Here is a 12,514-nt window from a genome sequence, read left to right as displayed (position 1 = left end):
TTTCAGAAATACAAATTTAGTTTGGTTTTTGAAAACGTATTGCAGGATAGCGTTATAGAAGATGAGCATAATTTAGATTTCAATCTCCATGGAGGAGGGAACTCAAATAGCACTGGGGGGATCCCAATTGGCATTTGGGGGGATCCCAATCTCCATGAGGGAGGAGCAATCTCCATGGGGGGGGGGGCGTTATCCCAATGTCCATGGGGGGGGGGGAGCTTATCCCAATGTCCATGGAGGGGTGGGGGGGGTTGGGGGGGGGGGGGTTATCCCAATCTCCATGGGGGGGGGGGGGAGGTTATCCCAATCTCCATGGAGGGGTGGACCCAATCTCGTCATGGGGGGAGATCCCATTCTCTCCATGGGGGGTCCCTGCTGCCTGCAAAAGGTGGGGGTGTGCCCTGATCTTCATGGAGAGGGTGGGGTCCAGATCTCTCTGGGAGGGATCCCAATATACATAGAAGTGGGGGTCCCGATCTCCATAAAGGGGTGTGTCCTAATCTCCTTAGAGAAGGGGGCCAGATCTCTGTAGGGGGTGGGAAGAGTCCCGATCGCCGTGGAGGGGTGGGGTCACAATCTCCATGGAGGGCGGGGTCCTGATCTCCATGGACGGGTGGGATCCTGATCTCCATGGAGGGGCGAGGTCCTGATCTCCATGGAGGGGTGGGGTCCTAATCTCCATGGAGGGGCGGGGTCCTGATCTCCATGGACGGGTGGGATCCTGATCTCCGTGGAGGGACGGGGTCCTGATCTCCATGGAGGGGCGGGGTCCTGATCTCCATGGGAGGACGGGGTCCTGATCTCCATGGAGGGGCGGGGTCCTGATCTCCATGGGAGCACGGGGTCCTGATCTCCATGGAGGGGCGGGGTCCTGATCTCCATGGAGGGGCGGGGTCCTGATCTCCATGGAGGGGCGGGGTCCTGATCTCCATGGAGGGGCGGGGTCCTGACCTCCGTGGAGGGGCGGGTCCTGATCTCCATGGAGGGGCGGGGTCCTGATCTCCATGGAGGGGCGGGGTCCTGATCTCCATGGAGGGGTGGGGTCCTGATCTCCATGGGAGGACGGGGTCCTGATCTCCGTGGAGGGGCGGGTCCTGATCTCCATGGGAGGACGGGGTCCTGATCTCCATGGAGGGGCGGGGTCCTGATCTCCATGGAGGGGTGGGGTCCTGATCTCCATGTGAGGACGGGGTCCTGATCTCCGTGGAGGGGCGGGTCCTGATCTCCATGGGAGGACGGGGTCCTGATCTCCATGGAGGGGCGGGGTCCTGATCTCCATGGAGGGGTGGGATCCTGATCGCCATGGAGGGGCGGGATCCTGATCTCCATGGAGGGGCGGGGTCCTGATCTCCATGGAGGGACGGGGTCCTGATCTCCATGGAGGGACGGGGTCCTGATCTCCATGGAGGGACGGGGTCCTGATCTCCATGGAGGGACGGGGTCCTGATCTCCATGGAGGGGCGGGGTCCTGATCTCCATGGGAGGACGGGGTCCTGATCACCGTGGAGGGGCGGGGTCCTAATCTCCATGGAGAGACGGGGGCCTGATCTTTGTCGAGGGGGGTCCCGATCTCCTTGGAGGGTCCCGATCTCCGTGGAGGGAGGGGGTCATGACCTCTGTGGAGGGAGGGGGTCATGCTCTCCGTGGAGGGAGGGGTCACGATCTCCGTGGAGTGAGGGGTCACGATCTCCGTGAAGGGAGGGGTCATGATCTCCGTGGAGGGAGGGGTCACGATCTCCGTAGAGGGGGGGGATGTCCTGATCTCCGTAGAGGGATGGGTCCCGATATCCGTGGGGGGGGGGGGGGTCCAAATCTCCTTGGAGGAAGGGTGTCCCGATCTCCTTGAAGAGACGTCCCGATCTCCTTGGAGCGGGGGGTCCCAGTCGCCGTTGGGAGGTGGGGAGGGTGTGTTCTGATCTCCATGGGGTGCCAAGCTCCGTGGGATGTATCATAGATTTTGAAATTGCACAGAGTGCTGTTAAATCAGGTGTGAAAGATTCGGTCCTGCTGACGGTTAGACCCCACCATGGGCCTCCTTGTGGCGGTGGGTTCGAACATCGGGAAACCTGCTGACAGCGCCACAAAACATGCTGGGGAGAGGTATGGAAAATCCCGCCCAACGGCTTCAATTTTCTCAACCTTCACCCTTAAGAGCCATATTCTACTGGATGTTAAGCTTAACAGAAAAATAAACTGTGACTAAATACAGGAAAAAGAATTGAAAGCAGATTTGGAACTACTTTCCTTTTTACTTTTGCCCTTTTAGTCATCTTGCTCTTATACTTACAAATGTCAACAGCAATTTTTGATGAATGTAAGGAATTGTTATATATTATATTTTATATTTGTGGCAGGAATGTTATTAAAAACCCTGGTTTAAAATACATACAGGCAGCGTGTCTACTAAGGCTGTGATTAAGAAGTTGTAAAATGAGGTAACCATTGCTTCTAACCATTTACCTGTTGACAGAGAGATGGCTAATGGAACATTGTTTTGATTGCAGGAGATTCCCTGGAGTGTAGATAATTTGAGGGATCGTGTTCAGTCCCCGATGAGCAGGTCATGGGATAATGTGGTGGGGTATAAATGATGTAATTAGCGGGTAATTTAGCAGTCTGCTGGAAGATATTAAGTTGAGCAGCAGTTTTCCATAGGATTTAAGTCTGACAAGGCAGAAGGATTGTCCGGTTGCTCCTAAAAGGAAAGGTCTCTCTCCAATGGTCTGCACAGAGAACCCCAAGTAACTCTGATTGCTAACTTTATGAGTGGATTTTAACTGTATTAGGTTGCTTTGTTGGAATACATATTGTGGTAGGTGTAGATAGTGAGCTAAGGTGTTTCCTTTAATTTAAGAACTGTCTAACTGTTCATTGTAAGCCTATTTCTTTCATGTTAATGTAATTGATTCTATGTTTAAATTAAAATGGTTTTAACATAAAAGATACCTATTGGTCAGAGTCAGCGCTTCTGAGGTGAAGTACACTTTCCTCACAGTTTTCCAAATTGAAAATTGTTTGGGAGGTTCTCACCTGGTATCCTAACAAAAGCTGAGGTCTGATCTGGTATCCTAACAAATTAGCCAGAAAAATGCATCGTAAGGATAGCTAAGACCTCATTATTAGTCATGGGAAAGTTAATTGAAGGGGTCGATGAACAAAATTGAGTTCTGAACCCAAGGCCTGACGTGATATTAGTTATTCAAAAGAAAGGCAAGATTTCAAAATGTCAACACAGTTAGAACATAGAACATAGAACGATACAGCGCAGTACAGGCCCTTCGGCCCACGATGTTGCACCGAAACAAAAGCCATCTAACCTACACTATGCCATTATCATCCATATGTTTATCCAATAAACTTTTAAATGCCCTCAATGTTGGCGGGTTCACTACTGTAGCAGGTAGGGCATTCCACGGCCTCACTACTCTTTGCGTAAAGAACCTACCTCTGACCTCTGTCCTATATCTATACCCCTCAGTTTAAAGCTATGTCCCCTCGTGCCAGCCATTTCCATCCGCGGGAGAAGGCTCTCACTGTACACCCTATCTAACCCCCTGATCATTTTGTATGCCTCTATTAAGTCTCCTCTTAACCTTCTTCTCTCCAACGAAAACAACCTCAAGTCCATCAGCCTTTCCTCATAAGATTTTCCCTCCATACCAGGCAACATCCTGGTAAATCTCCTCTGCACCCGCTCCAAAGCCTCCACGTCCTTCCTATAATGCGGTGACCAGAACTGTACGCAATACTCCATATGCGGCCGTACCAGAGTTCTGTACAGCTGCAACATGACCTCCTGACTCTGGAACTCAATCCCTCTACCAATAAAGGCCAACACTCCATAGGCCTTCTTCACAACCCTATCAACCTGGGTGGCAACTTTCAGGGATCTATGTACATGGACACCTAGATCCCTCTGCTCATCCACACTTCCAAGAACTTTACCATTAGCCAAATATTCCGCATTCCTGTTATTCCTTCCAAAGTGAATCACCTCACACTTCTCTACATTAAATTCCATTTGCCACCTCTCAGCCCAGCTCTGCAGCTTATCTATATCCCTCTGTAACCTGCTACATCCTTCCACACTATCGACAACACCACCGACTTTAGTATCGTCTGCAAATTTACTCACCCACCCTTCTGCGCCTTCCTCTAGGTCATTGATAAAAATGACAAACAGCAACGGCCCCAGAACAGATCCTTGTGGTACTCCACTTGTAACTGAACTCCATTCTGAACATTTCCCATCAACCACCACCCTCTGTCTTCTTTCAGCTAGCCAATTTCTGATCCACATCTCTAAATCACCCTCAATCCCCAGCCTCCGTATTTTCTGCAATAGCCTACCGTGGGGAACCTTATCAAACGCTTTGCTGAAATCCATATACACCACATCAACTGCTCTATCCTCGTCTACCTGTTCAGTCACCTTCTCAAAGAACTCGATAAGGTTTGTGAGGCATGACCTACCCTTCACAAAGCCATGCTGACTATCCCTGATCGTATTATTCCTATCTAGATGGTTATAAATCTTGTCTCTTATAATCCCCTCCAAGACTTTACCCACTACAGACGTGAGGCTCACCGGTCTATAGTTGCCGGGGTTGTCTCTGCTCCCCTTTTTGAACAAAGGGACCACATTTGCTATCCGCCAGTCCTCTGGCACTATTCCTGTAGCCAATGATGACATAAAAATCAAAGCCAAAGGTCCAGCAATCTCTTCCCTGGCCTCCCAGAGAATCCTAGGATAAATCCCATCAGGACCCGGGGACTTATCTATTTTCAGCCTGTCCAGAATTGCCAACACCTCTTCCCTACGTACCTCAATGCCATCTATTCTATTAGCCTGGGTCTCAGCATTCTCCTCCACAACATTATCTTTTTCCTGAGTGAATACTGACGAAAAATATTCATTTAGTATCTCGCCTATCTCTTCAGACTCCACACACAACTTCCCATCCCTGTCCTTGACTGGTCCTACTCTTTCCCTAGTCATTCACTTATTCCTGACATACCTATAGAAAGCTTTTGGGTTTTCCTTGATCCTACCTGCCAAATACTTCTCATGTCCCCTCCTTGCTCGTCTTAGCTCTCTCTTTAGATCCTTCCTCGCTACCTTGTAACTATCCATCGCCCCAACTGAAACTTCACACCTCATCTTCACATAGGCCTCCTTCTTCCTCTTAACAAGAGATTCCACTTCTTTGGTAAACCACGGTTCCCTCGCTCGACGCCTTTCTCCCTGCCTGACCGGTACATACTTATCAAGAACACGCAGTAGCTGATCTTTGAACAAGCTCCACTTATCCAGTGTGCCCAACACTTGCAGCCTACTTCTCCACCTTATTCCCCCCCAAGTCACGTCTAATGGCATCATAATTGCCCTTCCCCCAGCTATAACTCTTGCCCTGCGGTGTATACTTATCCCTTTCCATCATTCACATAAACGTCACCGAATTGTGGTCACTGTCCCCAAAGTGCTCTCCTACCTCCAAATCCAACACCTGGCCTGGTTCATTACCCAAAACTAAATCCAACGTGGCCTCGCCTCTTGTTGGCCTGTCAACATATTGTGTCAGGAAACCCTCCTGCACACACTGTACAAAAAACAACACATCTAATGTACTCGAACTATATCTTTTCCAGTCAATATTTGGAAAGTTAAAGTCTCCCATAATAACTACCCTATTACTTTCGCTCTTATCCAGGATCATCCTCGCCATCCTTTCCTCTACATCCCTAGAACTATTTGGAGGCCTATAGAAGACTCCCAACAGGGTGACCTCTCCTTTCATGTTTCTAACCTCAGCCCATACTACCTCGGAAGATGAGTCCCCATCTAGCATCCTCTCCGCCACCGTAATACTGCTCTTGACTAGCAGCGCCACACCTCCCCCTCTTTTGCCTCCTTCTCTGAGCTTACTAAAACACCTAAACCCCGGAACCTGCAACATCCATTCCTGTCCCTGCTCTATCCATGTCTCCGAAATGGCCACAACATCGAAGTCCCAGGTACCAACCCATGCTGCCAGTTCCCCTACCTTATTTCGTATACTCCTGGCATTGAAGTAGACACACTTCAAACCACCTACCTGAACACTGGCCCCCTCCTGCGACGTCAAATCTGTGCTCCTGACCTCTATACTCTCATTCTCCCTTACCCTAAAACTACAATCCAGGTTCCCATGCCCCTGCTGCATTAGTTTAAACCCCCCCAAAGAGCACTAACAAATCTCCCCCCCAGGATATTTGTGCCCCTCCGGTTCAGATGTAGACCATCCTGTCTGTAGAGGTCCCACCTTCCCCAGAAAGAGCCCCAGTTATCCAGAAATCTGAATCCCTCCCGCCTGCACCATCCCTGTAGCCACGTGTTTAATTGCTCTCTCTCCCTATTCCTCATCTCACTATCACGTGGCACGGGCAACAACCCAGAGATAACAACTCTGTTTGTTCTAGTTCTGAGCTTCCATCCTAGCTCCCTGAAAGCCTGCCTGACATCCTTGTCCCCTTTCCTACCTATGTCGTTAGTGCCAATGTGGACCACGACTTGGGGCTGCTCCCCCTCCCCCCTAAGGACCCGGAAAACAAGATCCGAGACATCACGTACCCTTGCACCTGGGAGGCAACATACCAAACGTGAGTCTCTCACGCTCCCACAAAATCTCCTATCTGTGCACCTGACTATCGAGTCCCCAATTACTAATGCTCTGCTCCTCTCCCCCCTTCCCTTCTGAGCAACAGGGACAGACTCCGTGCCAGAGGCCCGTACCCCATGGCTTACCCCTGGTAAGTCCCCCCCCCCACAAGTATCCAAAGCGGTATACTTGTTTCTCAGGGGAACGACCGCAGGGGATCCCTGCACTGACTGCTTCTTCCCAGTCCCTCTTACAGTTACCCATCTATCTCCAATCTTTGGTGTAACTAATTCCCTGAAGCTGCTATCTATGACCCCCTCTGCCTCCCGAATGATCCAAAGTTCTTCCAACTCCAGCTCCAGTTCCCTAACTCGGTCTTGGAGGAGCTGGAGATGGCAGCACTTCCTGCAGGTAAAATCAGCAGGGCCACTAACGGCATCCCTCACCTCAAACATCCTGCAGGAGGAACATTGCACTCCCTTCCCTGCCATCCCTCTAACTTTCTACGAAGATCTGGCTAACAACTAAATAAAATTTAAAGAAAAAAAATAATAATAAAATATGGTACTTACCTCACACCAATGGGTTTTATTATTAGGTTAGAGGAGGAGGGCGGGTGGGAGACACTACAGGTGTAGTGTCTCGGGTTTCCTCTCCACCAGAATTTATTGGTGAGGGTCTTCCCAGAAGTCCGCGGGTCGAACTTCCTGTTCCCGCCTTAAACACTAAAAATGTTTTAAAAACAGCAAAGAGGGACCGAAAACGGGACCAGGTAAGTGTTTACCGCTGAAATTGACTAGCCTGCTCCCGTGAAGGTCTCCCAGAAATCACTAACGCACCGCTCCCGCTGAAATCGACTGGCCTGCTCCTGCAAAGACAAGTGTTTTTAAAGGAGAAACTTACCTCCCAGAAATCACTTGCGCACTGCTCCCGCTGAAATTGACTAGCCTGCTCCGCTCCCGCTGAAATCGACTGGCCTGCTCCTGCAAAGACAAGTGTTTATAAAGGAGAAACTTACCTCCCAGAAATCACTTGCGCACTGCTCCCGCTGAAATTGACTAGCCTGCTCCGCTCCCGCTGAAATCGACTGGCCTGCTCCTGCAAAGTCAAGTGTTTTTAAAGGAGAAACTTACCTCCCAGAAATCACTTGCGCACTGCTCCCGCTGAAATTGACTAGCCTGCTCCGCTCCCGCTGAAAGTTGTTGGTTATTACTGCATAAAAAATAATCTAAATCTTTTGATGATCAGTGAAAATATAATATAGCTATGTAAAATTCAAATATATTTAACAAATGATTGTGCTAACAAAATAATCTACCAGCAATTAAACATATAATCAAATTTGTACACAGAATATTTTTTTAAAATATCAATTAGAGGTTATTTGACAGAAATGTACAATCAAATTGTGTGTCACACTAATTATAAAATGTGATGAATGATTTAAATACACCAAACACAGGGTAAAATTATATTTCCTCATTTTTTGTTGGGTGGATATACTGGATTCCATAATATTTTGCCAATAGCGCCCTTCAAGTTATCATTTAAATTTTATAACATGCCAAGTCTAACAACAAATTGATCGTTCACAAAATCACTTGAAGGAAATTTATGTCTCACCATTTTTAATGATATTCATTAAATTCCAAGGTAGGTGGGTGACTCATCTCTGTGAAGCCAGGAAACTATAAGATTAAGAGTCTTACCAGGTGAAAAGCTTTCTCTGGGCTTCACAGAAGTTACAGAGGTTGCAGAAGACTGTGGTGATTCTTTAATACTGAATGTGCCATCACCTTCAGAAGACAAGTTCATCATTGGAGTTTCTTGTGCAGTTTCTGATAACAATTCTTCAGTTTGCGTAATGAAATCCTACGGAGGCAAGTTTGTCTCTTGCAGTAATTATTTAGAATATTATTCTCAAAGACAAGTTAATAGTTGGTTGTACTTTGGGTAAAAATGCACATAAAATATTCATCAGAGGTTACCGAAGTAACTCACTGGAGATATGAGCAGCTTAAGCATGTTTTCTGGTTCTTTGCTCTCATTCTAAATGCTGAAAAATTCTTTGTAGTCTACTCATCACTCCAATCCACAGGATTGTTTGGAAATAAAGATAGTTTTAAGTATGTTGGTCGGGATTCTCCGAGCCTCCACGCCGTAATCGTGCTCGGCGCGGGGGCGGAGAATGGGATGTGTTGCGCGCACGCGGTCGTCGTCGCGCGCTGGTCGGGGGCCATTGAAAGAGGCCCCCGCACCGATTCTCCGCCGACAACTGTCCGAGTTCCCGCCGGCGTGGTTCACTCATGGTTCCACCTGGCAGGAGCTCGGAGTGGCGGCTGCGGATTCAGTCTGCGGCCGCCCTGGTGGGGGCTGGTATCGATCACCGGGGGTGCTTCCAGGACAGCCAGGCTTGCGATCGGGGGCCACCGATTGGCGGGCGCACGTGATCTGGCAGGGGGGAGCCATATTGTTGGGGCCGGCCCGCGGTGTGGGTCCGCCATGTTGCACAGGTCCGCCGCGCGCATGCGTGAACCCGCGGCCGGAAGTGCAGGGCCCTGTAGCGGCAGCCGGAGCTGCGAGGAGCACTCCGGGTCCTTGTTAGCTCCCTTCACAATGGAGAATGACTCTGGAAGTTCTCCAGGAAAGTCCAGAGTGATTCGCGCCTGTTTTCCCGCGGGCGTGGGGACATAGCCCCATTATGAGAGAATTCCGCCTGTTGTATTAGAGGATTCCCCCCCCCCCCCCCCCCCAAGCAGGGCGGCCGCAGACTGAATCCGCAGCCGCCACTCCGAGCTCCCGCCAGGTGGAACCACGAGTGAACCACGCCGGCGGGAACTCAGACAGTTGTCGGCGGAGAATCGGTGCGGGGGCCCCTTTCATCTTTTTTACCTCACAGATGTCATCCCCACCCTCCACCAGACACACACATGGGCAAAAGTTGTGGACAGGCTTCTGGGGCACGATCTGGTGAAAACCACAGAGTTACTGATGCACATCCGGGAGGACGGGACAATAGTCTAAGGTAGCTCAAAGGCCAATATTGCCAGGGCGACGACCGCAGGTGGACGTCTGGAGCATGACGTCAGCACCATGTGCGGTGGTGTCCAAGGCATTGCTCAGTCAGTGACGACCATGGCTGACCGCCTGACAGCAAGTTCCAGTTTCGGGGAGAACATGTCCCTGATGCAGGTGGACCTTACTGAGGCACTGTGGAGCATGTCCCAGTGTCAGGTGAGCATTGCCAAGGTGCTCCAGTGCAAGTCCCAGTCTCTGAGGACCATGTCCAAGATGCAGGTGGACATTGATGAGGCGCTGCAGAGCATGGCCCAGTCACAGAGTGGGCATCGCTGAGGGCGTCGACATCATGGTGCAGACAATGGGGAGCCGCCAGGGCTGGCAGAGCTAGATGACGTAGGGGCCTCTGGAACTTACTCCAGACATCCCTCCGTCCCCAGGTGACCCCCAGGGCCCTACAAGCACACCAGGTGGAGAGAGCACCGAAGGCTGACCTGGACCCTCCCTACAGGGAGACGACGGTGGTCTCCAACTCTTCCAATACCCCCTCTCCTGACAACGGCGCCTCTTGAGGTCAGCGGGTGAAACAGGGTGATACAGCAAGGCATGTGCCACTGGCATGGTGGTTGGGGCCCTCTGGCCCCATGGCCCCCAGAGGATGCCCACCAGGGGCATCAAATATCAAAAATCTGTAAAGGTATATTTGTGGATGAAGGAGTAGTGTAATATAGTTAATGTAACAATAAATATAAACTTATCCAGATGTATAATATGAAAATAACCATCATAAGTATTCGATGAATAGCATGGGAATGCATAATTTATTATAGCCCCAAATATCCTAAGAGCCATTGAAGTTCATGGAGCACAAACCTGCAGAGAGGATCTGGAGAAACCAACTGAGAACTGGGGTGGGAACCTAGTAATGCTGAATCTCCATCACAAGGATCATCAACATCAGATTTCTGCTGGAGATACGTTTGCATGGAGTAGGAGGCAGAACCGATGGAATGGTGGAACCCACCGACTGTAATGCAACTCTCATCCCCTCTGTCCCAGCTATGCTGTGGGCTGGCAAGACAGTGCCATCCAATATTGTGAAGGGTTCTGGTGTGCAAGAACAGTGGAGTTTAGAGTGAGACAAGGTTAGTACCTGTTCAGATAAACATGTTACAGGATCGGCCAGCCTGGAGACCTGGAAGGCGGGCTGAATGGTTAGCACTTTAGTGAGAGTGGGGGTTCGAGTGCCAAGAAGTGGGCCTATTGATGATATGAGCTGAAAAAGGGCATGAGGAGAGTCGGAAGAGAAACAAGAGAAAGAAGTGGGTTCAGAGTTAGCAAGTGGAGGGTCTAGGGTAGATTTGATTTGGTAAGCAAGGAGCAGGGTAGAAAGCAGAACAGGCAGCCGAGCAAGTGGCTGAATCCAAATCACAAAGAAGACTGTTAAGGTGGCCATGAAGGGCATGGCACACTGTCCAAGAAAGATGAACTCAGTGTTGAGGATGGTATCATTCTTTGGGGGTCCCGGGTAGTTGATCCCTGCCCACGGCAGTGCCCAATTCTACTGGAGCAACATAATGGCCACCCAGTTGTCTCCAAAATGAAAATGCTCGCCAGGAGCTCCATCTGGTGCCTGGTCTCGACTCAGACATCACAGATTTGGCGAAGCAGCCAGATTCATGCCAGGAGCATCAGAATCTCCCTTCTACAGCCAGGCGTGGGCGTGAGCACACGTGAACTTTTCAGGGTTCCATACTTTCAATCCTGGTAGATGTACAATCCAAATGGTTGGAGATACACCACATGGGCTCCACGACCTCCCACGCTACGATTGAGGAACTACAGCAGAGCTTTTGCGCACATGGCATCCTGGAAGTCCTGGGCCGGGATTCTCCGAGCCTCTGCACCGAAATCGCATTTGGCGCGGGGATGGAGAATGGGGTCTCAGACCCGCAATCGGCTCCGACGCCGGCGACAGGAGAATCAGCGCCAGTCGCGCGCGTGGTCAACGCGGCGCTGGTCGGGGGTCGTTGAAAGAGGCCCCCGCAGCGATTCTCCACGATCGACCAGCCGAGTTCCCGCCGAGTTCCTCCGGTGTGGTTCCCGTATGGTTTCACCCGGCGGAAACCCAGATTCGCACCCGCGATGGCCGTCCTGGTAGCGGGGCGGGGGGGGGGGGGGATCAGACTCCAGGGGGAGCCTCCACGATGGCCTGGCCCGCGATCGGGGGTAACAATCGGCGAACGCGCGCGATCCGGGGGCTGCCTATCTTCTTTCGCGCCGGCCCGCTGTGTGACTCTGCCATGTTGCGTGGGGGACGGCTCAAAAACGGCCACCACGCGCATGCGCGGACCCGCTGGGGCCCTGCTTTCCCTCTTGAAGTCGGAGAATCACTCCGGACATTTTGAAAAAGTCTGGAGTGATTCGCGCCCGTTTTCCGGCGGACGTAGGGACATAGCCACATTTTCGGAGAATCCTGGCCCTGGTTTCAGACAGTGCCACTTTAATCACCAGTGGGGAGTTTCAGGGTTTCATGCAATCCAATGGCATCAGACACATTAGGACAGCACCTTATCACCCATCGTCAAATGGGCTGGCAGAATGGCCGGTTCAGACCTTTACATTTGGCATGAAAAAACAACTGGCTGCATGCATAGAGACCAAATTGGTTCGGTTTTTATTTGATTACAGGACTACTCCTCATACAACAATAGGTATCGCCCTGGTTTCAGACAGTCGCCCCAGCGGAATGGTTAATGGAACAGCGGCTTCGCATGAGATTAATCCGACAATACCCAAAGCTGGCAGAGAGGGTAGAGAACCAGAAAAGAAAATCTAGCTCTGCGAGATCTGAAAGG

At 50.7% G+C, this 12,514-nt stretch overlaps 1 protein-coding gene across 4 annotated transcripts in view; it reads right to left on the bottom strand.

The window, feature by feature from the left end:
• Window positions 1–12,514, bottom strand: part of LOC140385213 (regulator of G-protein signaling 22-like) — a 198,201-nt gene that overhangs the window by 119,530 nt on the left and 66,157 nt on the right. For all 4 annotated transcript variants that reach the window (XM_072467116.1, XM_072467118.1, XM_072467117.1 and 1 more), the window contains exon 7: window positions 8,348–8,510. In XM_072467116.1, coding sequence (XP_072323217.1) covers window positions 8,348–8,510 — 163 coding nt within the window. The remainder of the gene's footprint in view (window positions 1–8,347; window positions 8,511–12,514) is intronic.

The sequence above is a fragment of the Scyliorhinus torazame genome, chromosome 11 (genome assembly GCF_047496885.1).
Source record: "Scyliorhinus torazame isolate Kashiwa2021f chromosome 11, sScyTor2.1, whole genome shotgun sequence".
In the NCBI taxonomy this organism is placed as follows: Eukaryota; Metazoa; Chordata; class Chondrichthyes; order Carcharhiniformes; family Scyliorhinidae; genus Scyliorhinus; species Scyliorhinus torazame.
The sequence above is the reverse complement of the archived record's forward strand: the minus strand, read 5'-3'. Positions and strand labels throughout refer to the sequence as shown.